At 45.8% G+C, this 27,725-nt stretch overlaps 1 protein-coding gene across 1 annotated transcript in view; it reads left to right on the top strand.

Annotated features, from left to right (window-relative positions):
* Positions 1–23,843, top strand: part of PEX14 (peroxisomal biogenesis factor 14) — a 91,458-nt gene extending 67,615 nt beyond the window's left edge. Inside the window, exons 4-9 of the mRNA XM_020782208.3 lie at positions 10,448–10,570; positions 15,482–15,567; positions 18,426–18,528; positions 20,055–20,152; positions 22,240–22,331; positions 23,232–23,843. Of these exons, the coding sequence (XP_020637867.3) occupies positions 10,448–10,570; positions 15,482–15,567; positions 18,426–18,528; positions 20,055–20,152; positions 22,240–22,331; positions 23,232–23,706 (977 nt within the window). The 3' untranslated portion in view covers positions 23,707–23,843. The remainder of the gene's footprint in view (positions 1–10,447; positions 10,571–15,481; positions 15,568–18,425; positions 18,529–20,054; positions 20,153–22,239; positions 22,332–23,231) is intronic.
* Positions 23,844–27,725: the final 3,882 nt, after the last annotated feature.

Raw genomic sequence — 27,725 nt, 5'->3', positions numbered from 1 at the left:
CTGTATTTATGGCCGTAATATCAAGGTGCCGCCGTCGTAATTTCATGCCCCAATGAGAAAAGCAAGGTCGAAGCAAATGCTTCCATCGGCATCCTGCTCTCACACTAACTCATAAACAAGGCCCGCCTGGATCAGGTGGCATGGAATAATACAGGCTAATGAAATACAGCATAGCTTTCCATTACTGTTAGTTTTTACAGTGTCGTCATTACGTGTAATTTATGTTTAAAAAATTCAATTTTATACAAGGCTCTGGGAAATAGGGGTCTCCAGGTCACCCAACGACTTTTAACGGCAGCAGGGTTGGGGCGGCAGAAGGGAGAAGGAAGGGAGGAAAGGACCCCTCGGTGTTTGCTGTATTCTGGCCAGAAGGAAAGAAAAAAAAACACCTCGCTAATAAATAAAATAAATAAATAAAAATAGTTTTCAAAAATACGAATCCGTCCAGTTGACTTCCCTTCCCAAAATGTTGCTTCTGCTGTTGCTGTGGCTGCTTTTTTTTTTTAACCATCCCACCCCAAATGCTTTAATTAATTAATTCCACCCGCCCACCCCTGCCCAGAGTTTTTTTAAAAGTGCATTTTAAAAATATGTTTTCCAGGGCACAAAGAGAGTGTGGATGATGTGAACGGCAGGTGGCCGTTTTTGCTTGATCCCTGTTTTTCTCTGTCTATCCATCATCTGGGAGGTCCTGTAAGTTGGGAAGTATATGTTTCGGGAGGGGGGGGAACAAGACCGAGGAGAGGGAGATGCTTAACAACCCCTCCCAAATGGTCACCCCTTGACATTGGCTTCCTCACCTCCATTTGCGCTTGGTTTTATTATAGACTCTGAAAGCTCGGCCAGGAACGCAAAACTCCTGCCAAGTTTTTTAATACCAGCCCCCCCACACACACACATACAAACACAAACAAGGCCCTTTATATTTAACTCCTTCAGCCCTGGCAGAATTAACATATTTTAAATTAATTTTAATTGATCCTCACATGTTCCTCCTCCTCTCTCTCTCTCTCAAGTAGGAAATCTCAAGTGCAGATTTTTAAAATCTGAACCCAAGGCTCCACCCGTCCTCTGGAGAGTCCTATCACTGTGGCCATGTGGACAGGAGCACCCTCTGGCATTGCTACTGCTTCTGGGGACGATGGGCCTTCTAATGCTGGGTTGCTAACAAAGTAAAATTCAGGATCATGTTACTGGAAATGCCCTGAAATAAGTCACTCTTGTTAGCAGTTTGTTTGCTCGTTTGTTTCTGAGCCCAGTTCAGGGGGGATGGACGTGACCTTTGAAATGCCCCCAAACCAGCATGGCACTCTCCAGATGTGGAGGACTCCCACACCCATCGTCTCTGTGCAGTGTGGCCAGTCTCAGGCACCTTCAGGTAGGATGGATGGAGAAGCCACGATGTTATCTGCCAGTGCAGAGCTTACCAAGCAAGAAGGGCCAGCAGCCAGACATCGTGTAAGGACATTTCCAGTGTCCTCCTTTTATTTCACATTTTACATTTATACCCTGCTTTTCTTCCATTGAGCACGAAGTGCTGTCCATGGCTGTCTTCCCCCCCCCCCCCGACTCCTTTTATCCTCACAACAACCCTCCGAGGAAAAAGTGGCTGAATTGAATTCACCCGTGGCGATTGTACAACTCCTCAGGCATGTGAAAAGTTAAGAAGGTCTTCCTTTACTTCTCCTTTGTCACTCTTTCTCCACTTTGTAGCTTGGAATAAAGTAAAACACTCAGTTCCTCCCCCCCCCACTTTCTCTATAACGGCAATATTCATTTTCTAAATCTGTTTTTTCAGACCTCTCTTCCATTATCTCATTGACCGCCAGTGGCTCTTGTCTTAAAACCTGTTATAGGCTATCTCGTGATGAAAAGTACAGTACAGTATTTCTGTTTTGTTATACATCCTTAATTGTTTTTTTTTAAAGTGTTCTTTAGGTAAAGCTTGAGAAGTTTTATTTCAAAAATCAGTGATTTATAGGTCCAAGTGTTCAAAAAGTAGTTAGTTACTGTTATTTAAGAGTTAACTTTTGAATTTCCTGTTTTCTTGAAAGTAACTAAATACTTTTAGCTCCTTTTTGGGGGAACACAGTGAGACTGGAACACTACTATCTATAATTCCATTAGGGCCGTCCCTGAAGTTCTGGAGAGAGACCCCCTCCATGCTCGGTCCACTCTCTGCTTGTACATCGCCCACAGAGGAGACGACAGAAACCCGAGGCCTGCCATGACATACCACTTAAACCCAGTGATATTTCTCTTCTGTCCTACATAAGTGTGAAAGTCACACCACATGACTAGGAGAGTATAATTAAAAGATCACCCTTGCCCCTCTTGTTAAGTTGCAATTCCGATGTGACTCAGCTATGCCTGTATTTTTCGGAGGAAACAAAAAAAGGAATTAAATGGCAAGGAACTAGTTGTTTGCAGTGAGTTACTTCTGAGCCTTGGGAAGCCCAAGGTAGAAGTGGAAGCTGGAAAGAGAGAAGGACGCATCTCAGCTTCCCTTTGTAGACAGTATGGCCTGGATTCGTAGCACTGGGATACGCTTTGCACACGGACAGTATCTGGTTTGAATCCATGGGAAGGTTGTAGACGTGCCCTCCCCCACCATGACCCCCCCTCTCCTAGCGTGACCAACCAACAACACCCCCTCCCCAAAAAGTCCAAATAAACTTGTCTCCCTGTAAATGAAATGGGGAGAAAAATGTACAGGGACCTTCCCGTTGACCTTCGGTTGTTTTCCCCTTTGGTTTCTAATAGAACCTTGAAAGATGAAATTGACCTGACAAGGTTTCTTCCGAGGAGGCTGTGTGTATTGGGGGGGGGAGGATTGAGGTGGGGTGGGAGGGAGTGCACCTTTGACCCCGCCGAAATGTGTTTTAAACTCTGCTGGACTTCTTTGCCCTCCTCCCCTTTCGCCAAAAGACCAGGCGGAAGGAGGGACGGTAGGATAGTATGTCTTTTTAAGGGGAGGGAGACCGGGAGGGACCACATGGGCGTACGCGGCGTAGCACATGTGAGCAGCCTAGATATGAGACGGGAGCTTTATTCTTTGATTCGACCAGGTATATCATCTGTATCGAACTCTTTGTGCTCAGCTCCGGCTGATGGGCTGCGAGGTTCTGGTTAGAATATCCGACGGTCCTGCACATCTAACGCCTGACGTGGAACTAGGATTTGAAGGGTTTGGGACCTTCCCTTCAGGCAGGGCAATGGCCTCTATCACCACAGTCTTCTCTGTCCTGCTTCAGTCTTCCCGATAGCTGGGGGACAGAACAGATTTTCCCAGCAATGCCATATTGCTGTCATCTTTGGAGTGAATGGGCAGTTAAGAGCCATTGGAGGTAAAAAAGACCTGTTCCTAGTGGAGCTGAAAAACTGCTAGCAGTGGTTGTTGATACAGCTCAAGGAATCTGCATGTGGTTGTTTTTTTTTTTAAACTCTCCTTGTGGTGGTTGGTGGTGGGGCCTTGTTGGGATAAAAAGATGCTGTTCACAATTTCCCCCCTGTATCCCTTCTGCCTGAGTGATGAATCATCGAAGGAGAACCCTCCTAGTTTGAATCCCAGCCATGCCGTGAACATAACACATTCTCTTTTTTTGGCAACCTGCTGTTCCTCAGCTTCGAACATCGCACCCTTCCCCGAATGAGCAGCCTGGAGAAAATAAAGACTGACTTACTCTATAGTTGTGTATTAAGATAATATATTGAAAATTGTTTGGAATGGTCTCAAGTCTTGTGTGTGGTGGTGGTGGTTGTGGGTCGGACAGAGAAAAGAAGCTGAAAAAGACAGAGAGAGAAAGGGAGGAATCCAAAAGCTTACATCTAGGGCTACTCGAAGTAAAAGGTGTGCCGTAGTCTAACCAGCAGAGCTGAGACTCAGAGTCAATGGCAAAAGCCAGCTTTCTGGCCTGACTTCTTTCCTGAGAGAGAGAGAGAGAGAGAGAGAAAGAAAACTGGCATCTAGCTTGTCTCAATACATGGGGGTCTAAAGAAGAGTCGTGTGCCATCCGGAAGCTTGCTGTCATTTTCTCTTTATCGTTCGCTCGACATGAATTCGAGCCAACCAGATGGCTTTTTTTTTCCTTTCTGGTTTTTTTTTTTTTTTTGGTCCAAGTTCTGTTCCACATTTTGTGTTTTGAATGGGGCCATAGTGTCCCACCCCCAGTGCACAATGTGTCTGCTTCTCCCCCCCCCACCGCTTTTGCTCTGTCCTCCCCTCAGCACCCCACCCTTCTGAACGCTGTTCTGAGAAGCAAACATTTCTGATCTCTTGGAAAAGATCAAGAGCAGGCAGGATCCAAAAGGTTAAAAGGAACAATAAAGAGAGCCTGCCGATTGTAAGTGAATTATATTTGGCCTTGAAAACTGAGCTGAGGCTATATTATAAGAAGGCATCTCTGGGTTGTTTACCATCACCCTGACTAATGCAGAGCGCTCTCTCTGACTCTCTCTTTTTTTTGTTTTAAATAATCTCATGCAAATTAGACACACACTTCCTTCTAGTTGATTGCTATCTGCAAGGAATAATATAACCGCAGAGGGTAAGACACAAGGACTGAGCCGGAGAAAAAGATGGGAGGAAAACAGTACGTGACCCACCCACCGAGCCCCCCCTCCTCTATCTCCCCCCTCCATCCGTCTTCCTTCGTCCGAGATGCCACCGGCTGGACAAATTAGCCCTTGTTTTCATAACGCCTTAAAATATTTTCCTCTGTAGAGCTTGAGAGAGAGAGGGAGGGTGTGTGTGTGTGTGTGTGTGTGTTCTGATTTGCATAACGGCAAACAAGTCTTAGTTTTTTCCTCTTTGGGGAGGATCTTTGGTGCCATTTATTTTAGGGGGGCCCCCGTCCATCCGGGACCACCCTCGCTTTCCATCTTGGATGGGAAATTAATCCTGTTCGAAAGGTCTGGAGCGAAGCCCGGCGGCGAAGCCCAAAGGCTGTGGTCTTGGTGCAGAGTCCCAAACTGGCTTCACCGCCATGTCGGCTTCATCGCCATTGAGAAGCCAGCCCGGTGGAACAAGCCGTTCACCGCAGACCGTCCGGTATCCCTTCTCCGACCTTATTCATACAAGTCGCTGGCAAAAAAAAGTTGACCAACCCTGCCCCAGGGCCGCAGCCCTGCATCCCCCTTGTTCAAAACGTTCCTCCCGTTTGACGAGGATCCACGGAGGGGTGGGTTGTCTTCTTGCTCCCCTTTTGTATTCATTCATTCGTTCGTTGATTTAATGTTCCTTGATCGGTTTACTCTTGGTTATCTCTCCTCAGCAACCCTGAAGTAGGTCATAACACCGTGAAGTTGTAATAGTGGAGAGACACCCAACGGGGCCACCTCGGTGATGGCACCGGGACTTTGAATCTTGCTCCCCAAGGGAGACAGATTCCTTCCCCTGGAGTCCTTCTGGCTTTCACTTGTCCAAGTGACTCCTCCTTTTGAGTCTTCCGGTTCGTTTTGTCACGTCTGTGCTTCTCGCTCGGAACATTGAAATCAACACATTTTTTTTGGCACGTGGTTTTGATTTGCGTTGTGGGTTTGAACAGAATTTGTTACCTGCCTTGTAGGTTATCCAGGGGCCTCCTGGGAAAGCCCGCAAGGCAAGGGTGGGAAGTGGACGGCCTCCCAGTATCGTTGGCCCCAGTGTCTGGTATTCGGAGGTACCCGGCCGATATATCTCTCAAGCTTTTCTCCTGCGTCCTTTCTTAAGAGGATTCCTGATGAAAAAACAGCAGTGCTCTGTCTAATCCTCTTGTCACCAGTTAATATGTCCAGATTAAGGCAAGCAACATTTTGTTTTTTATCATCCCGAACAGGATGTGAAGAAAACCAGGAGGAGGGTATGTTAACAATGGGGGATATTTCCTTTTCAGTTTAGGAGATCACAGGGACAAAAAACTTCTCTTGTGGTTTGCCGTGCACTCTTTTGCTGTAATATTTGCCACACTGTGCTGTGTCCTTTCAGCTGGATTTGACCAGCGGGAGCAAAAGAGAGAAGCGAGCAGGATGATTTTTTTACTGCGGTTCCGTTCGTCTTTTCCTTCTCTGGATGGACAGCTTCATAACAAACGTGTTGGCCTCCCTCCCCCCCCCCCCGTGCCATTCCTACAGGTTCCATGGAAGGAGAGACAGATACATCTTGCATCCATTGGGATGAGACTCAACAAACTTGAGTTATCGGTTTTAAAAGCTTCGGGCCTCGTTGTGAAATGTGGGATCCATCCTGTCCCCTGAGTTTTCCTCCCTTTCCTGCTTAGGTGTCAACAGAGTGAGGAAGGTTGCGCTGGAGATCTCCTTCCCTTCTTGAAATTGCCAAAGCTCCGGCCTTTGCATCTTAGGTATCGGGGATCTTGGGGAAAACAGGACACGTGAGTTCATAGGATACTAAAGCCAAGAGCCCTGGGAAACAGTATTTTCAGAGTCCACGGGAAGGGATCAGAACTTGGGAGGTGACAGGTTGATATGGTTACTGTTATTTACCTTAACTTTCTAGCAGTGGAAGAAAACCCAGAGGGGGGGGGAGAGAGAGAGATGCTGTCATCATAAACGCTGGTTCATAATCATGCTGTCTTGCACTATCCATACCGTTGTTGTCCCTCCTTCTTCCACAAAAGTGTGGAGGGTGTGACTTTGCTGCTTCACCTCTGGACTTAGGCTATTCCAAAGGGCATACGTTGTCGCTTAGGACCTCATAACAATATCTGTAATAAAATCTGCACAGCTTTTTTGGGGGGGAACACAAACTTATAAAGTGGTGGATTAAACACAGAGTGCAGATTGCATAGCTGTGTGTCAGGGGGAACGGGGAACCAGATCCTTTTCCTGCTTCCTGTTGTATTACACCTGAATTAATGGCTTTGTATTTCCTTTTAAAAGCATTTTCAAGGGCCAGTGTTAGACCTAGGTAAGGCACTACAGGATGTTTCTCCATCGTTTTTCCAGGTACGGTTTACAACGATAACCTGTTGATAACGACCGACGCGAAGTACTGTTTGCACAACCACTCCCTCAAAAATCCTGGCACCTGAGACTGTGCCTCTAAGAGCCACCAAAGTGCCCCCGGGAGGGATCCAGCATGCTTGAGCCAAAGAGGGACTTTTAAAGAGTAAAAAACCTGCGAGAACTTTGTGTCGGAGATAAAGGCAAACTTCACCTCATTGCCTCACGGCTTCCACGTGGGGTCAGCCGGGAAGGGGGGGGGAAGAGATGCTGCATTTCTATCTAGTCTCACAAATAGTTTGCCTGATTTCCTTTGACATCTTCCCGCAGGGCCACCTCATACACTGGGTACCAAGACACCTCCCAGATGTCCAAAGGTTGTGTGTGTGTGTGTGTGTGTGTGTGTGCGCCAGGAGAACAGCCTTAGAAAACAGCCTCTACTGATGGGCAGCTTTGGAAGCAAAAGTTGTTTTTTTGGGGGGGCACTTGTAATTAAACCAAGCTTCTAAAATCAGTGGCACTGCCACCCATCCAGGAAATTGGCTTCTACCGCCTTGGGGAGATGTTTCTGCATGCGTTCCTTTGGCTGATGCTGCTTTTGAAAGACTTCGGCTCATCTCCACTGGGAGTGTGCGTGCCTTAATTCTCTTTCTCTCACGCCCTCTTTTGAGAATCCATGTCCTCCTAGAAGTCATTCAAGGGTCTTCTAAAATTCTGGTTTGGATTTTAACAGCCAGGATTAAAATTTGGCACGAGTTAACAATGAGCACGTGTAACTGTGATCTTTGTAGTTCATGGGGTTTAGTTGTTTCAAATGGCACAATGGATCCCCAAGCCCTTGAAGTGGGTTCAGCCCTCTTCAAACTAATAATAATAATAATTTATTTTCATTGTAAGTATATACACAGTATACCCATACAACGAAATTCAGCCTAAGAAGGCTGGAAACTAAGCCCTAAGAGGAAAGACTGGAAGAAATGGGCCTGTTGAGCCTTGAGAAAAGAAGACCGAGGGGGTGATATGATAGGACTTTTCAAATATTTGAAAGGCTGTCCTACAGAGGAGGGACAGGATCTGTTCTCCATCATCTCAAAGTGCTGGGCATGTAATAAAATGGGCTCAAGCGACAGAAAGCCAGAATATCAGGAAAAACTTCTTAACCGTTAGAGCAGTACAACAATGGAACCCCATGATCCCTGTAGGTGGTGAGTGCGCCAGCAATGGAGACGTTCAAGAGAAAACAGGACCACCCTCTGTCCGATCTGCCTTGACTTGGGTTCCTTCCTTGAGCGGGGGGGGGGGTTGGACTCCATGCCCTTAGAGGCCTTTTCCAACTTCATTATTCTATGATTCTGTGAAATAAGAAGCCTGGGAAAAAGTTGTTTCTCGGATGAAACATTACATTTTTATCACAGTAATAAGGCAGTAACTTTTCCAAGCTCTGATTCAGATCTTTCATCCTTTCCACCCCCCGTATTCTTTCCTTTCGACAGGCAAGGAAGAGTCTGTCCCATCGCTTGGTATTAAGACCCTTTTAACTGGTCATCCTATGGACTGAACCAGGGCTTTCCTACCCTCCCAAAAGTCACATAGTTTTCTCTTTACAAGTTTTAAGTTGCTAAAGCACCATCTGAAGGATGCATCGTCTTCCCTGTATCTGTATTTCCTCCCGTCCGTCATTCTGGCATCTTTGCAGGGCTGTTCCCATTCCCGTCGCACATTCCTTCTTTTCTTCCCAATTCATTCATACTGCGAGAGAGAGAGAGAACGCTTTCTCCCTATCGGAGGAAAGCCAAACCAGCTGTTTTGCTTCCTTCACAGATGTTGGTCAGCAGCTGCTTTTCTTTCTTCTCTCCTTTCTCTCTCTTGTTGGCCAAATCTTTTCCAGATGTTGTGGCCTCTGTAAAAAGGGGAGGTCTGTGCGGTTTCCTCGTCATGCCCGGACGGACGGCTGGGCCAGCGCTGGATAAGCCCTTTTAAACCAAGGATGGTGGCGGCTGGAAGAGGAGGGAGGGGAACGGGACACCAACTTCATTTCTGAAAGTTTTGGCGTGGCCTTCCTCTGATCTGTTTTGTTTTAGCTTTATTTCCTCCTGATGTTCTGCGTCCCATTCATGCTAATCACAGCCAGACCTGATTTTTCCCCCTCCCTCTTTCCCTTCTCCCTCCTTTTTTTATTTCCGCATTTGTCATAAAATAAAGCAAATTATTTCCATCTTCAGAAACGATCTAGACTAATTAGTCGTCTAACCCAATAATTAGCTTTTTGTTTCCCTGTCTGTTTTCCCTACATTATTGTTAGTTTTCTCCCCACTCCAGAGTTGTTCTTGCTTTTTTTTTTTTAAGCACCATTACAGATTAAAATGAGGCACATTTGCAGTTGATGGGATACGTTCCCCCCCCCCTTTTTTTGCTCTCTCGTTTCGGGGGAAGAATGGGGGAAATTGCAATAGAAAAGCTACTTGAGAAGCAGCCATAAACTCAAAGATAAATTAAGGAAATTGAATGAGCCACATTTGAAAAGTGGCAGTGAAGGCTAATACTCCCTCGCTTAAGGTTAAATTGAGATGGGGTGGGGGGGGAGAGTGTCTGTTTACACCCATCCGAAATTCGAGATGCGGCACTTGTTTGCCAAAATATTGTTCTGTTGCTCCTAGTAAATTTTGGTGGGGACTCTCCATCTCAGGTAGCTCCCCAGGTAGATCAAGGCAAACTTTTTTTCACTCCGTTCACGGAGTTGTGTAGTTGCCCAAACGCCATTGACTTCCGCTTGATTCTTCAGTGCTTGGTTGGGAAGTTACTTCTACAAAGTAAATTAAGTGGCAAAATGCAATTCCAGGGACCAGACAAATCGCTGCTGACATAGTTCTAAGTTTGTTTTTTAATGCTCTCTCTGTTTTTAGCCACGGAAAGTAACTCAAACGGTTTCTTTGGGTAACTTTTTAAAAGAAGAATCCTTTGAAGTGATCTCTAGGGAAAGCTTTTAATGGAAGATCAGTGCAAATGATCTTTCGGATCTAAAATCCTATGAATCCGTGATGCTTCAGCCCATAATTGTGGGATAGTTATTCTTCCTTGCAGTAGTGAATTCAGTCCGTGAGTTCACGCCTACAATAGTCATCCTGCATTCAGAATTGCAACCAAAATGGGGCCACCAGCAGCCCCTACCAGCACCCCACCAACTGAGCATGATCAGTTGCCATTGACGAGAGAGAGAGAGAGAGAGAGAGAGAGAGAGAGAGAGCGCACATCCTCAGCTCAGAGAACATGCTTGGCTTTTCAGAAATGATGAAGTACAGGCCTTTCTCAGACAGTGGATCCCGTCACAATCAGGATCGTAACAGAGGATCTAGCAAACGGTTGCAAATATTTTCTTCTGCAAGCAGCTGGAAATAAAGAGTGAAATATTTGAGGTGGTTGCTGTGCCTCCTTAATTATACAGAAACCAATCAGGGAAGCAAAGGTGTCTTTCATTGTCTTTAAAGATGTTGTCTTCTTCGTCCACCAGGACTGACGGATGAAGAAATTGACCTGGCTTTCCAGCAGTCGGGAACCATCAAAGAAGAGCCTCAACCCTTAGGTCTCTCTACTCAGTTGGGACCGGCTCAGCCCCCTCACCTTGCTCCCTACAGTAAGTAGCCCTGTGAAAGTGGCCACTGTCAGTTGTTTTATTTCCAAAGCATCTGCCAATCTGTCTTCTTTCTTCAAGCAACGAGAAGCACGTGAGAAATTCTTAAAGGATTAGATGCAAGAAGGTGAAAGTACAGTAAAAAGAGACTAGGTGTCTGATTAAAAAATATGATTCTTAAAGGTAACAGTCCTACTGTCCATATGTTTTGCTGTAAATATTTTGTTCAAAACATTGCAAACATACGTATCTTTTCATCCTTGTGCCGTTTTCCTCCCCACTCAATAGGGTTCCAGGGAATGAAACAGAACCTGTAGGTGACTTGGGGAAACGTCTGCAAATAATGATTTTATTTGTAACTATTTGGGGGATAACGTTACTGTAATGTAACAACTAGTAGCTGATAGATTTATTGTGGGTTTTTTTTAAAAAAAGGTAACAGGTAGCGTTTACTTGTTATTTGAAAAATGTTCTAATGGGGAATTTTAAGGAAATATTTTTGTTATATGTTTAAATGTTTTTTTTAAATTGAAGAATATAGCTTTATTAAGATGTTGCTCATCTTACAGATGAGCACCACTAATAATATTAAGAAGTAACAAGAAACCAACAATGTAGTGCTAAGAATAATAATGCTAATGCGCTAGTTTTTGCAGTGAATTCTGCATCAATGAATAGCGCCAGTTCTTCTTGAAGTCCAACCGAGTGGGAGTCAAGATCTGTTTCTTCACTGATGCTTATCTATCAGCAAATCCTACCTTGTTCATCAGCCACTCCTTTAAGGGGAAAAAGAAAAGGCATGCGAGTTACCTTCCCAGGTCAGAGTCCTCCAGTCCTAGATGTGATTAGACAATTTCTCATGAGTAAGCTCACTTACACCTACTCGTTCCAGCAAAGGTATTATAGAGCACACTGCAACTTTGTTGGCTCCCTGTTCTTTGGCTCCCATCCTTGCTCATGAAAATGACAGGCAAATTAATTAATTACATGCAGCAACTCAAAACGGGCAATTAAGCCACAGCCCTTTGGATCAAGCTGTAATTCTGATGCTGCTCTCCAACTGGCTTCGGAGCTTACTCTGAAGTGGAGAGAGAACCCAGGAGGGAGTGAATTTGCCGATCTGATTCGGATGTACGGGCATGGCACGGTCTGCAGCAGAATGTGCCGCCTGGGAATTTCAAGTGGGGGGAAAAATCACACATTTGGATGCTATTGGGCTTCTCTCTAATAATTCCCCAGCTAGAATCTGGTTGAGGTCACACAGCATAAACCCACCCATCACCCAAGCAAGTGTGTCTAATACTGCTGTTTGTCACATACTCACTTGGACGCAACTATTTAGGTTGTTCCCTTAAAACACACGTGGTATTTCACTATGTGATGTTGATCCTAGAAGAGTTTTGTCTTCTTTTATTTTTAAGAAAAACATGTCCGAGAAGTAGTCATTAACAGTGGTGGTTGCAATAGTACTAGTAGTGTATTACGGCTAAAATGAGTGGTAAATGATAATAATTATCTTTTTTTTTCCTTTAAGCCTCTTTCTGCACGTGCAAAGGTGACGTGTTAATATGAGGTTAGCAGTTTTAGAAAGAAGCTAGTTTTCCATGCACAGGGAATTCTTCTTTTAATAATAATAATAAATAATAATAATAACCTTAAAATTGCAGAGCTTAAAAGGGACTCTATGGATCAGTGAGTCCAGCTCCTGCCAAGGAGGCCTCCAGCTCAAATTCGAACTCCCAGCCTCTGGCTCTGGAGCCAGAGACCTTAACCACTGAGCTATCCAGCAGTTCTTTTGGTTTGCTTGCTTGCTTGCTTGTTTTATTTCTGATGTGATTTCAGTCTTTCTCATATGGCATACCTGATTTTGCAGTTTGAAAAATCAAATGGAAACAAATCGAGTAGACGATGTCTAGAGGGATGGGGTAAAAATCGAATAAACAAACAAACAAACAATTCTCCTTTGAAAATTGCACTCCTCTGAATTTCACCGTCGAATTCTCCACTTGAGAAAGGTGTACAGAAATGAGGGAAAGTGCACAGCGGATGCACCTGTTGTGAAAGTTCAAATCAAAAATGCCTAATTTAAGGGGATTTATTTGCAAAAAAAGAGGTATTTGTAGTTTAGTTGCTAAATCGTGTCGGACTCTTTGTGACCCCCACGGACCCGAGAGCATGCCAGGCCCTCCTGTCTTCCACTGCCTCCCAGAGTTGGGTCAAATTCATGTTGGTCGCTTCGATGACCCTGTCCAACCATCTCGTCCTCTCTGTTATCCCCTTCTCCTCCTGCCTTCACACTTTCCCAACATCAGGGTCTTTTCCAGGGAGTCTTCTCTTCTCATGAGATGGCCAAAGGATTGGAGCCTCAGCTTCAGGATCTGTCCCTCCTGAGTGAGCACTCAGGGTTGATTTCTTTCAAAATGCATGGTTTTGTTGTCCTTGCAGTCCAGGGGGCTCTCAAGAGTCTCCTCCAGCACCACAATTCGAAAGCATCAGTTCTTTGGCAGTCAGCCTGCGGTCAGCCAGGACTGAAAAAAACATGGTTTGGACTATGCGGACCTTTGTCGGCAAGGTGATGTCTTGTCTCTGCTTTTTAAGATGCTGTCTAGGTTTGTCATCGCTTTCCTCCCAAGAAGCTGGCGTCTTCTAATTTCGTGGCTGCTGTCACCACGTGCAGTAATCATGGAGCCCAAGAAAGTAAAATCTGTCACCGCCTCCATATCATCCCCTTCTATTTGCCAGGAGGTGGTGGGACCAGTGGCCATGATCTTAGGATTTTTTGATGTTGAACTTCAGACCATTTTTGGCGCTCTCCTCTTTCACCCTCATTAAGAGGTTCTTTAATTCCTCCTCACTTTCTGCCATTAGAGTGGTATCATCTGCATATCTGAGGTTGTTGATATTTGTTCCAGCAGTCTTGATTCTGGCTTGGGATTCCTCCAGTCCAGCGTTTCACATGATGTGGTATACTAGGCAAAATTATATGCAGAAATGTGTGTATTGGAAGAAGCGGTAAAGCAGCGATGTGAACATGCCATCCAGAATTGCCCGTTGGTTGCTCTTTCGACGGGCAGCTTTGAAAATGTGGGTCCCAGAAAGTGGTCATAAATCACAGGACCTTTTCCAAACTTTCATGCACTTAAGTTTTCTCCGGCCCTCATTTTCTGATCCAGTTTCTGTTTAGCTGAAGGGCAGAACTGTTTTTCTCTTCTTTATTCTTTGTGTGTGCAAATGTTCACACACCCCCAGCGTGTGTGGTTGAATCTTTTCTCCTTCACGTCTCCTTTCCCCTGTAAGAGGTGTCAAAACTGCTCTCTCTCTCTCTCTCTCTCTCTCTCTCTCTCTCTCTCTCTCTCTCTCTCTCTCTCTTTTAAGGGATCACCATCACAAACCTCAACTCCTTGATTTTGATTAATATAGAGAAACAAGACTTAGGTTGACTGATAATAAAACTGATAAATGACATCTGAATTACTTGTAGCGGTAATTTATTACATAAAATATCTTTTATTTGACATGCGATTAGTCGCTGGAAGCATCACTCAATCTGACTAGTTTAAACACGCTCCCAAACTGAACCCCCCAACTGTAGGAGGGAAGAAGGAAAAGAGCAAGAGGAGGAAAAGAGAAATGGTATTTGCTCTCTACCGCTGGCATGTAGGAAATATTTTAAACCGAGAGTGAGGGCAAATCTAACTTTAAGTGTTTAAATGATTGACGGAGTTTATAATACTTTCCTCTCATCTTTTAACTCCCTTCATTGCTAAGGTGTGTGTAAGGGGTGTGTGAATCTCCTGGGTGTTGTCAGGATCCCCCAGTATTTATGGCCATGGCATGTGGGTGTTTGCAAAGATTTAAACTTTTTCCTAGTCTTGGCTGTCTCTTCTACAAAGCAGGCAATTCCTCCCACGTGCACCCTTTTGAGTGCAAAGCCAGGGCTACGAATTGCCAACTTAGGAAGGTCACCCTGGGTGAGCTGAGGGTGGCCTCCAGGCGATCACTGAGAGATCTCAAGAAATTGTGTCTCTTTGCTCCCTGAGCCTTTGACCCAAGGGAGCAAAAAAGGGAGTATCAACGCATGTGGCTTTTCTCTTCTGTGGGATTCCTAAAAACGTAATGTTCCCAGATTCTGGACTTTTGCCTATCCTGTTTAGTTCCTGACACAATAAATTAGTTGTTATCACCGCAGAATGATGAAAAAGAAGGACTCTGCCATAAATCTGCCAAGGTTACAGGTCCTCAGGGTTGGAAATGGAGCGCAGGAGTTGGTGGGGAGTCCTTGCTAGGGTTTCTCCCTGCCCTCCATCCCCGAACTAGTTCTTCTCCTTGGTGGCTTTTTTTTTTTTTTGCCAGAAGACAGAATTGTTTCACACATCCCTAAAATGAGTAAAATGGCATTTCAGCTTCTTGTCTTTATAGACTCTCTGAACTTTCTGAAAGATCATCCCGGTCCCTTTTCATTAATAATGAAAACCAGGGGGCAATAAAATGATCTTAGCGCAAGCATTACAGGAACGGAGAGAGAGAGATGAAAGAGGTGAAAGGCCACCGCGGAGCCAGTTGTTGTGGGGGGGGGAATGGCAGGGGGGAGAGGGAGACCCACAGGTGTCTTTGGATTCATCCTGGAGGTCAGAGCCATGGGGAGGGGCAGAGATTTGAGGTCTGGACAGAAGGGGGAATGCTATGCCAGGCATGGTTCGTAAGGAGCTACCCCAGGCGGAGATCCCCTTACCTAGGGAAGACACAGTTTTTGTCTTTTGAGCTTTGTTCGATCGACAGATGAAAGTTTCATTCATCAGAGGACAACATTTTTTTAAAACTGAACTACAGCTCTATTTCCCGGGGCCCAGCTGGGAAAGCAAAGTGAATTCATTATGTCCCTACTCACTCGCTTCTTGCTCGTGTCCTCTTAAGGTCCTCCAAGCTCCAGATGGCGGGATTACGGTGCTCTAGCCATCATCCTGGCCGGCATTGCTTTTGGCTTCCACCAGTTGTACAAGGTAAGGAAGGGGGGAGGTCACTGGGCTTTGCTGAGGCTGTCCAGGGGGTGGGTGGGCAGCAGCTTCTGATCCCCTTCATGCCGCACCTTGGGAGGGCTGCCCCCGTGTACACCATGGGGGGTGGTGGAATGGAGCTGGGAAAGTAGGAACAGGCATGTTGGGTGAAACCAAAGGGCAGTTATGTTGAGTCCCCGCTCCCCAAGGTGGTCAACCAAATGCCCGCAGGAAGATTGCCAGCAAGACCGCGTCCGTACTCCAGTGGCAGAAGGTCTGCGGTTTGTATGCAAAAAGTGCCAGGTTTCATCCCCAGCCTCTCCAGTTGAACCCGAGGTGAGTAAAGGGCAACACAGGAGCCCCGTGCAACCCTCAAGGCTAATTTTGAGGGTCTCCGAGACCCCCACAGAGGATGTTCCCCCCCCAAAAAAGTTATTTTTTTGAACTGCAACACCTGGAAGGTTTCAGGGAAAAGTAACTTTTCAAAGCGATACCATAAACCAGCTGCCAACACGCCATACTCTGCCTGAACACTGGAGCGGGTCCCTTCTTTCTTGGTATTGTCAGCTGGGTTGGACATTTCTCTGTTCCATGCAGGCTTTGGGGTTGTCTGACATTTCAGTGTATGCTTTGGGCTATTAATTCAGTTCCCTTGCTTTTAGTTTGATTGGTATAATTGGCAGTACTTTTAAATCTTTTCAGCTTAAAAAAATAATAATTCCTGATCTTTTTTGCTTTGCTGCATTTTGGGGGTGGGCACTGGAGCCTTTGTCTCATAAACTTTTGTAAACCTGCTTCACTTTGAGGCAGGGGGTAGGATAAAAATGTTTTTAATAACATAAATAGTGCCATTCCCTCTCCAAAAAAACAAAAAAACAAAAACAAAAAAACCCACAACCAACCAGCCTCTTTTTCAAATCAATGTAGAGTACTGCAGAGTAAATCACTCTAATAGCCAAGTCAAGTTATTGACTGCTGGCAGAATTTGAACCAAAAATGGGACTGGTGACGAACAAGAAGTAGATCAAGCCTACTGGAATGAACCCAGAAGTGTGTCGATGTGCCACCAAACACAACAAAAATCTGAATTTCAAAAGGGAAGCGTATAAGGGAGCACCAAAGCACGCACAGCCAAATCATCACAGAGTGTGCAGACTGAGCCTCAGTTAGAAAAAATTGACCAGAGATGTGGACCGTCCACTACACAAAGAGATTTCCAACGTAACTCCCATTTAGAAGTGAAGAACCCTGAGAAAAGAGAGGGCTATAGATGTTACATTTCCTTTCCCCAGGTTAATTGCTCGGACGGCAGAGCCAAGGGGCAAAGCCATTGGCTGTCGTATTCCCCACTAGAGTGAGATAGACTGTTTTTCTACTTGAATGATAGCAAAGGAGTCCCGGTTTGCATTTACACACACATATATGAGTGTGAACAATTTTGATGTGCATCTCTGTGTGTCTACGTCCAGTTCAGACCACCCTCCTTAGTGCAGCGACATGGATGTCACAAGGCTGTCTCCTGTTTTCATTCATGAAATGTTCTGACATATGCAGATACCGACAAAAGGCCGCCGTGAGACATCTGTATCATTAACACTTTGATACAGGTGTCTTTATACACTTTAGATCAGGCGGAGAACATTTTACCCACCCCCAGGCACTTCAGTTTTTTTTCCCAATTATTTTTCTTCTTGTGAGTTTTTTTTAAAACCATAGTAAGCTTTCTTGAAAGCACACCTTTAAGTGTCTCCTTCCAGCTCTGTATTCATTTTCTCCCTTTCCCCTCTTTAGAGCTGGAATTAGAAGCAGATGCTAACCCAGCCCTCTCCTCGCTTAATGTGGTTTATTAAAACAGTTTTTCGACCCTCCTGAAATTCCTTTTCATACATCCTGAGGTGTCCAGAAGCCATTCTTCGTTCCTGGTTTGGATGTAACCAGAAGCCAGGGTTGTGTTCAATGATGTAAGCCGCCTTTTAAGGAGAAAGGTGGGGTAGAAATATTTTAAATAAATAAACAAACAAAGAAAACAAACAAGCTGGGACTTGAAAGACATGGTGCTTTTTAATGAAGTCAGACCATAAAAGTATCTGAAAGTTAGTTCCACTACAGAAAGAATGAAATTATTCCTTTGTCAATATAATGTCGTTCTTGTTATGGGAGAAAGAAATTAATTATAAGTGGTGGTGCTGTGGGCTAAACCGCAGAAGCCTGTGCTGCAGGGTCAGAAGACCAGCAGTCATAAGATCGAATCCACGCGACGGAGTGAGCTCCCGTCGCTTTGTCCCAGCTCCTCGCCAACCTAGCAGTTCGAAAGCATGTAAAAATGCGAGTATATAAATAGGTACCATCTCGGTGGGAAGGTAAATCGGCGTTCCCTAGTCACGCTGGCCATGTGACAACAGAAAACTGTCTTCGGACAGGTGCTGGCTCTACGGCTTGAAAAGCGGGATGAGCACCGCCCCCTAAAGTCGGACACAACTGGACTGAAAATGTCAAGGGGAACCTTTACCTTGGCCTTTAATTGGTGATTAGGTAACCAGTGCCCTCTAACCTCTGGTGTCTGAACCATGGGTTAAGCTCCTTGTGGTCCTGGGGTCCATGCTTAGAGTTGTAGTTTGAGAAGCGGGAGAAGCTATCGGTTGTGACTTCGACCGTATATTTGGAGGCATAAGCTTAGCACAGACTATGGCTCCGTGTGACGTGTAGGCGTTGAACAAGCCCTTCTGAGCTTTGTTTTTTTCACTATCGACATCGAAACGCAAGCCCTCGTTAGGGCAGACCTCATGGGATGCCTGCCTCGAACCTGGGCTCCAAACGCCCCTTGTTTTCTCCTCTCCTACACCTCTCTCTCCTCTTCGGTGCAGAAATACCTGCTCCCTCTGATCATGGGAGGCAAAGAAGACCGGAAGCAGCTACAGAGGATCGAGGAAAACATCTCAGAAATGAGTGGCAGCGTGACGCAGACAGGTGAAGATTAATGATTCCATCTCTTCCTGCCCCTCGAAACCCCTTCTCTCCCCATCTCGCCCCCCCCCGCGCTCGCGCTCCTTCCTTTCCTTCTTTCCTCAACCTTCTCCTCCATTCTCCACTTTATGTGGTGACTTCATTTATCTGCTCTGAGAAATCTGTTCACATTTGCAAATGAAGCCGCCGTCATTTCGGTTTAATTTGAAATTGCTTGTTTACTGTCGGCGCGGCCTCAATTAATTATGTTTTTACGGAAAGGCTCCCAACCTCAGAATATTAATAAGGGGAATAAAATGACAGCCTTTCGAAGGGGCTGTAAAGTTCATTTTTAATTTCTGCTTCTCTGGTGGTTTTCTTCGGGGTGGAGGTTTTTTGGGGGGGTGGGGGGAGGGGATCTTCTCCCACACCCCCACAACCACCACATTTTCCTTCTGAGTATTCAAGGCAGGGTTAGGAGCGTCTGTAATTATGGAGTGTTTCCCCCAACCTTGACAGCCTTCTCTGTTATTGACTCCATAGGGCAGGCTTTTCATTAGCCAGTGCCCTAGTGAATGACCTAAATTAGCTGCTTACCTGTCACGCCACTGGGACTTTTTTTTAAAAAAATGAACCTGTTTACTGGATGGAAGCTCTGAATTACAATTTAAAGGTGGGGGGATGAAAACAAAAAATTAAAAAATGCAGTTCCCCTCTTCCACAAGTCGGCTTTCGTTCTACAAAAAAGTTCCCACCCAACCCTGCCGAAGACCGAATCTTTGGCCCTGTTCGCAGAACAGATACTTTCGTCTTAGTAGGTCTGCAGATACGTCTTTGGAGTTTATGCCACCTTCCCAGGGATCAAGAGGCTCTCCAAGTGGCTAACAGACGTCACCACAAAAAATAAGCAGGAATCATCAAAAGAGTTCAAAAGGGGCAGAATACAAAAATTTTAAAAGCAGCTGAAATGGGAGTCATCTCAGTGGGTTGTGGAAAGGATGCAGATGGTCCTTGTGTGATCGCTGCCACATGCTGAGTGATCTAGAATTCACGAACACCAAAACATGACACAGAGACCTGGTCTCCGCTCCGTCTACGCCTTGCAAGGCCCCCCCCCCCATTTCAGAAGCTGGTCTGTCTCCCGACCAGGCTTCTATCTTGAATGTCGGGCCTTTCCTTTTCGCAGCTCGAAGACAGATAAACGAGGCCAGGGCTGTACGGGTTCGTGGAGACCATGCAAATCATAAACTGCTGTAATTAGAAGGGAGAGGTTTGGGATGTAGGCTATAGACATCTATACAAAGGGAAGATAAAGAGAAATAGCAGGAGGTTAGATGCAGTACAGGTAGAATGCCCACCGTGCAGATAAATTACAACAGGTTAGAACGAGCCGAAGCTCGTAGATAAATCAAAAGAGTAGAGGGATGGAGGAGTCTCACACTTCGGCATTGGAAGGACACCTTTTAATAAGGCGCGCTTGCCTCTGAGCCTCTTCTCGTTTAATGACCCTTTTGCTTTTCCCCGCCTCTCCTTTCCTCTCTCTTGTGCAGTGACTCAACTTCAGACCACTCTGGCCTCTGTGCAGGAACTTCTCCTACAGCAACAGCAGAAGATTCAGGAGCTCACCCAAGACCTGGCTGCCTCTAAGGTACCCTAAGGTTTTCAGCACCGTAGGTTAATGGTATTCTGTTTTTCTGTTCCTTTTCCCTCTTTTCGTCTTCCACTAAGACCTTTTAGACTGGAGCTGGATTTATCAGAGAAGCTAAGAACAGCCTGGTCCTGGGAACACATTTTTAAAAAAAATATATTTTATTTTATTTGCAACACAACGTTGAGGCAGTTTACTGATTATTCCTGTAAAAGTTATCACATAAAGGAGTCTGTGTCAACAGGATGGTTTTCATGATACTGGTTTTGATGGCAGCGGGGCCATGTTATTAAAATACATCTGTTCTGATTTTTTGGAAAGACAAAACGTGCTTTTGGTTTTCTCAAGTGGCCCGCAGAGATTCCCCAATCATTTTGAAATGGCCCACATTATAAAAATAAACACGTTTATAACATAAACGGACAACAAGGAAGCCCCTCACACTGGCCAAGAGCCTCGCTGGCGACCTGGAGCCAACCAGAAAACTAGGAATATCTGCACTTCGGGTCGGAAGTGTTCACATTAAGAGCACAGGTCATAGCGGAAGAAGAGAAAAGAGCATGTTGCTTTGGCCAATTTTGCAATGAGAGAGAGTCATTCAAAAGGTCTCCGTTTCCTTCCTTCCTTCCTTTCCTTTTTCTTTAAATCGTACTTTTCTTTAAATGGTAGCATTTGCGGTGTGATCAAAACCTCATGTGTGTTTGTATAGATGCAAAAGAGTGTCTTGGCCAAGCCTATAAACTTTAGGGTTAAAAAAAGCGGTGGTGGGAAGGTATTGGGGAGCTGAGTTTTCTGGGCTGCGATGTACTGCAAGTTCTTATATCTGCTTTTCAAAGTCTTATTGGCATGCTGTAAAAAACAGGAGGGGCTTTAAGTAATTTTTAAAAGCCTACATTAAATTAAGGGGAAGTGAGTCTCAAGGCTTGATTTTTTTTTTTAACCTCTTGTGTTTGTGTGTGTGTGTCTAAAAGAGATTGGCTTAAAAAAAACAGATGTCAGGTTTTATTTCTTAAATCCTCTAGCATCTGGCACCATATGTGTTTTGGAAATCTGAATCCCTTCGCAGGCCAGTGAGTGGAAATCTCTCTCTCTCTTGTTAAAGTGCTTCTGTCACTTTCAGAGCACTTGGGGAGCCAGAACAGTGATTCCTGGATCCTCACTCCCTTGCAATGGTCTCACTCCCTCGGGAGACCACAGCTGTGCGTGTGTTTGTCAGCTACTATCCATCACAGCCGGGAACCTAAGGTTCAGGAGGGTTTGCTGGCTGTCAGACAAGGCATAGTTAGGACCTCCTTTCAAACGACACGCTCCGAGACTTGTTCAGAAGAGCCCAGCTGAGTGTTGTGTGGAGCGTGAGCAGACCTATGGCTTTTGCTGCACCTCCTCACAGATTTCTCGAGTTCCCACGATCCAGAGGTGGTGCGTCTATGACCCTCCACGTCCCTGGGAGTACCACTTCAGTCTTAGTTTGAGATGAGTTGAGGCCATATTCACAGAATTCTACAAGGGGTCCAGGACAGCATCCCATGGGTCCTGCTTTCCCGACCCCCCCCTCATCCCACTTTTTTTTTAAAAAAAAAAACATATTAAGAAGAGGCATGACAGCCGTACGATGCCTTTTAACCGTCTACCTTAACTCATCGTATCCTGGTGAACACATCTTAATTCACCTGATTTCAGAAACCAAGCAGGGTTCAACCTTGTTAGCACTTGGATAGTGTGGGATGGTGGGGCACCAGGAAATAACAGATATCGCGGTAGGACTAGCAAGGAAATTGAGCTGCATACCTGGTCGAAAACTTAACCCTGGAAATGAATTCCACTCAGAATTTGACCATACTGGGCTGGGTGGATCAGGAGCCTGACATGAAATAAGCCAGGCTCCTACGTCCCCGTGTTCCCTTTGTCCGGAAAAGAAAAATCCTCTTCTAAAGTAGCACAGTCTTCTTTTAACTGTCTAGGTCAATTTTTATGTATAGATTTATATCCCATGTCCTTGAAAGGCTGGTGCAGTTTTAAAAACAAACAGAGCTTGGTTCCTCTCCCTTGTTTCTGAGGGTCACTTATTCTTTTTCACACACCCCCAGGCCACGACATCAACCAACTGGATCCTGGAATCTCAAAATATCAACGAATTGAAGTCAGAGATTGGTTCGCTCAAAGGCCTGCTTCTGAACAGGTAGGAAATGATGGAGTTTGGGTGGGGAGATGCATTTTGGGCATTTTGACATGAGATATCTGGGGGGGCGGGATCCTCAGGGGCCTGTTCTTTAATAAAGCCATCTAGGGAAGGCCTGATCCTGTATCTCTCTCAGCCACAGACCTTTGCCACAGATGGGATTTAGAAGGCAGCTGCCCCCCCCACCTCATCTAGAACTGTTTGTCCCTTTCTAGCTACGTCCCTTTAGAAAACAGCTTTGTTTGGTCTGAAGGCTGTTTGTCTGTATCAACATAGCTATTTCTTTAATTCCATTCCGGCCTGGTTGCCCAAACGGCATAGTTGCAGCTGCCTTTAGCCAGAGGAAGGAGAAATGCACTCTGTGCGTTCACAGGAAGCATGTTGCTCTTAAGAGAAAGATCTCTCTTTCTCTCTCCCTCCCCCCTCGCTCTCATGCGTGTGAATGTCTGGATCGTTGCAAGGCTACGTGCTTCTGTAAAATGTATTTCTTAAAAGAAATAAACAGGACTGGCCAGCACAAACCTTTTGTCTCAGCAAAATCGGGGTTGTTGTTTTGTCGTTGTTGTTGTTGTTGTGAACCAGTGTGGGGAACTCTACAACTTATTATAGAAAGGAGCTGCAGCTGCTGACGACTTCTGGGATCAGCAATACAGATTTCCTTCCCCCCACACACACACACTCCTTAGCAAGGCCTGTTCTGTTGCTTGGAAAGAGGAATAAAGGCAGTCTGGGGGTGCAGAAGCAGCTTTGGGGGGTGCGGGGGCTCCTGGGTAGCATTCTGCCCACCCTTCTGACAGAGGGGAAGCTTCCAGGCGCCCCTCGGAGGTTTCGAAGAGGTGTTTGCAAGCTCTCCAGAGAACGGCCTGCCTCTCACTGTTTCCCTTCCCACCTTCCTTTCAGGAGGCAGTTTCCTCCTTCGCCCTCGGCTCCCAAAATTCCTTCGTGGCAGATCCCGGTCAAGCCTTCTTCCCCCTCCAACCCCGTCGCCAACAACCACAACACCAGCAGCGACATCTCGCCGGTCAGCAACGAGTCCAGCTCCTCCTCGCCAGTCAAGGAGAACCACAGCCCCGAAGGGCCCAAGGTGAGCTGCCATCTGCTGGGCCCGGAGGAAGAGGCCGAGGAGCCGGTGGTGGACGTCAAGGGCCAGGTGCGGATGGAGGTGCAAGGGGAAGAGGAGAAGAGGGAAGACCACGGGAACGAGGAGGAAGAGGAGGACGAGGAGGAGGAGGACGACGACGTCAGCCACGTGGACGAAGAGGAGTGCTTGGACGTCCAGACGGAGGACCGGCGAGGAGGGGACGGCCAGATCAACGAGCAGGTGGAGAAGCTAAGGAGGCCCGAAGGGGCTAGCAACGAAAACGAAATTGACTAGCCTGGCTAGGAGGGTGGCTTCCACCCCCGCCTCTTGATCCTTCTCCCTTCCTCGGGCCTCCCCCACCCACCCACCACCCAACGGTGACCCCCTGTCTCTCTCACCCTCGTGATGTTCTCCCCCCCTCCATGGGTCCCGTTGTGACCTAGTGAGCCAAGTGGCCCTGGGGGCCCATCTAGGCCTGAGTGGCTCTTCCCCACACTGGGTTCCCTTCTCCCCACAACAGCCGGGGCTCGCTCACATCCCACCTCTCCGTGGGGATTCAGTCCTCCCTTGGCCTGCAGCCAGGTCAACGGGCCTCTTTTGTTCATGACGCACACAAAATCCGTGGCTCAGATGTGAGTGGTTCTCCCCCCCAAAAAAAAAACCCCAAGAGCATGGCGCCCCCACTTCCTTCCCCCCCATTCCCTCGTGGTGACCATCTTCTGCCACACAATCAGCTCACGTTCTTAGATCTGACTTTTCACGCGCCAGACCGCCCAAATATTTTCGTGTGGTTTCAGGAATTCTGGGATCGAGGAGCCCTCCGACTCCTTGCAAATGGATTTTGGAAGCTTGGGCCGTTTCCCCTCCTGTGCTTTTTGTTTCGGGAGGAAGCGTTGTCCTGCTGGAAGCCTGCCTCTCTGTCTCTCTCTGTCTCTCTCCCCGCATCCCCTAAAGTCTTGGGAGCAAAAGGATTTCTTTTGTGTATCCAGTTCGCTTTGGGACATGAGGACTCCTTGATTAGCGACAGGTTGGAGAAAACCCATTTCGAGATAACGGGGCAAAGGTGGGCCAAGCAGTTCCTCTCAGAACGTTCCCTTGTGGTTGAAATGATCTTCCCCACAAAGGGGAAAGGAAGCCATTACCCCCTTTCCCCCCCTTCTTCCCCTTTTCCAGTGTAGGGCTGCAGCATGTCGACGATCTTTGGGTAATTCAGTTCTAAATTGCCAGGCTTCTCAAATGGAATAAATAAATAAATAAATAAAAATACACATGCCGGTCGGTCGTTTTCGTGATGCCAGGTGAAGAGGCTCTTCTCCAAAGTAAACTTCACTCTGGAGGCCTGTTCCTCACACCACGCCTGTGTCTCCCCCTCTCTCCACCATCATCTCAGCATCATCCTGTCCCCTCACTTTTGCCTTATTGGGTGGAGAAAGCAGCCACAAACCACCAGTTTTTTTTTTAAAGAAATCTCGTTTTGTGGCATTGTATTCTCAGCTGTTCCAGCGCCGTCTGATGCTCGTTCACTTCATTTAACAAACAAACGAGAAAAAGTTACAAAAAGAGCGAGCCTCAAACCTCATAACATCTTGAGACTCACACTATTCCTTAATCCTCACCGAGAGGAAAACCGAAACGTGCTTGTTGTGTGATCATGTATAGAATTCAGCTATAAAATATGATTGTATATAATTGTAATAAATATGAGTTACCACTATTTAATGCCAGGCAGTGGCTTCTATGGCTCGGCTTTGCTTTTTTTCCCTTTCTCTTAACTGTCTCTTCTTTTTCAGCCGGCTGCCTGTTTTTGTTTGGGAAGAAGGGTGAGTAATAATACAGAGAAACAGGAGAGCTTCTGGGGCCGGAAGGCTTTTAAAAATGAAATGTACTTCATTTCTGTTAAATCTTCTAAAAAAGTAAACAGATTTTGTGTCCAGATCACTATAATGCCATAGTTTTCATTTTATGGAGAAGCAGCTTGAATAACAGGCTCTAAACTACCTCCTCCGTTGTATTATCTGCTGTCAAAAGGCACTTTTAGTGTGTTCATAATCCTATATATATATTTGTATTCACTGTTAACATGATTTATTTATTCTTACTCGAATAGTGAGGAGGTCATGACAATATGCACTCTTTAAAAGAGGACTCAGGGACATCGCTTCCAATAACTGTTTGCCTATGAGGTTGTTTTATTTCGTTTATATTGTTGTGCGCAACACACACCTTGGTTCAGTAGGAGTTCTTCATTTGGACTTCTAAAAGACGGCGGCCGAGGTCCCCAGAAGCAAACTGTGCGCCCTTTCAAGGGAGACTTTTTGTTCAGATGAGCCCACTTGTCTACATGTTATCTTTCCAGACTCTCGCAAATGAATCCTCCTTCCAGATCTGGAGATGCTGAAGAATAAGCCTGGAACCCCTCTGTATGCTAAGAGAGCAATCTGGTGCAGTATTTTAATTTGTATTATCATGGAACGGCGGTGTAGAAAGGGCGCTGAAAGGCTGTGGAGTCCCAAACACACACACACACACACCCTTGCTCAAGGCAGGAATCCAAATCAAAGCAGATGGGACCGACGGTGGCCCCGTTTGCTCTTGGAGGCCTCCAGGGTTGGAGCGCTCGCCACCTCCCCGTGAGAGTCATGGGTTCTGTTGTTGTACTGCTCTCACAGTTAGGAAGTTTTTTTCCTGACGTTCAGCCAAAATCCAGCTTCTTGTCGCTTGAGCCCATGAGGACGTGTCCTTCACTCTGGATTGATCGAGAACAGATCCTGCCCCTCCTCTGTAGGACTGCCTTTCCTGTATTGGAGGAGTGCTCTCATATTGCACAAAGTACACACTGCCCCACATCTTTCCAGAGCAGACATGGCAGGGTACCTTGCCTTGTCAGCCTGTTTTATTTTTTATTTTTGTTAATGTGGGAGCACCTTAAAAAGTGTGGTAGTGAAAGTTTGCTGGTGTCTCCTTGCTTAGCTTTCTTTGACTACCCCCCCCCCTTTTAAAGAAAGAGCCATTCTTGAATTCCCCCACCCCCTCCCCTCCCATCTGGTACATAGTGACATTTTCATACTTATGGGGCGAGAGAAAGGGACCTTTCCATTACTGTATTTAGACCTGTTATTGAATGTAGTGATTTTTCATTCCTTAAATGGATGAATAGCTTCCTCGGGAGTTTCTCTCTCCCTCTGGCCCTCCCTCCTTTAATGTTCATGGAGAACATTACATTTAGCTAAAACAGGGCAAATTTTGAAGTGTTTGAAAGTGCAAGCTTTTCTTCAGAGAATTCTCCCCACCCTCCTCCTTTTTTGGGAGGGGTGTCTCCTGGAAGCCAAGAGTCCTGATCCCATTGCAAACAGCTGGACTAAGCCTATAACGATGAAAATGCATGGACCTGTCAGGATCCACGGTATATACACAAAAGGATTTGGAAATAGAAAGCAGCCTAGACAAACAGCAGTCACTCGGAGAATGTGGAAAATTATGTTGAAGTATGTGCCGAGAAAAGAATGAGTTAAGAGGTTTATAATGCGTAATGAGGAGAATTCTGTTTCTACTGTTTCCACTGGATAAATGGCTTAGCAAAGATCTACCTAAGGAGGGTGTTTTTGAGGGACGATGTTCTGTGTTCTGATTCCCTCGTCGCTGAAGTCATGTACTTGTTTTGATGCTGTTCTTCTTCACACCGTTAAATCAAAGCACAGTTAAAGTACATACTGGACCTTGACGAGAAAATTACACCAAGCAGAATAAATCTGGTTCCATGCAATCCAAATTTTGCAACCCACATAAATCGTTACACAAACCCTGTGCATCATTTTCTTGTTCTACGCTTTTTAATTACAGCGTGGAAGAGAAAAGATCAGCAGTGGGGAATTCTTCAGCCCTACCATCATCACTGGCTCGAAATTTGCCTTGTTCCTCTTGGTAAAATAAATAAATAAAAACAATCCAGTAAGGTCTTGTTTCTGCTGCCTTCAAAATCCTACGTGAGGTCAGATTCAAGCTCCAAATATTTTTGTTTTGACATGTACAAATAGTGTGCTAAGAGATTATATCATGGATGGAAGCTGGGACCTTCTGAAGATATTCTGGTGGATAACTGTAGCCTTCCAGACCATATTGGACTGCAATTCCCATGAGCCTCAATAGGGTCAGTGGAGATGGAGGATGGGATTGGCAGTCCAACCCACTAGTTACAGCAACATTGGGAGACCCACAGGGTTACGCATTGCTGTGCTAGAACATGCACTCTGCTTCTAAATTGTGAGTTCCTTTCTTACAAATGGGACATGTGTTTTCTGCATGGGTTCTTCTGA

This window comes from Pogona vitticeps, chromosome 7 (assembly GCF_051106095.1).
Source record: "Pogona vitticeps strain Pit_001003342236 chromosome 7, PviZW2.1, whole genome shotgun sequence".
Classification (NCBI taxonomy): Eukaryota; Metazoa; Chordata; class Lepidosauria; order Squamata; family Agamidae; genus Pogona; species Pogona vitticeps.
Note: the sequence above shows the minus strand (reverse complement) of the source record. Positions and strands in the feature narration are given on the sequence as shown.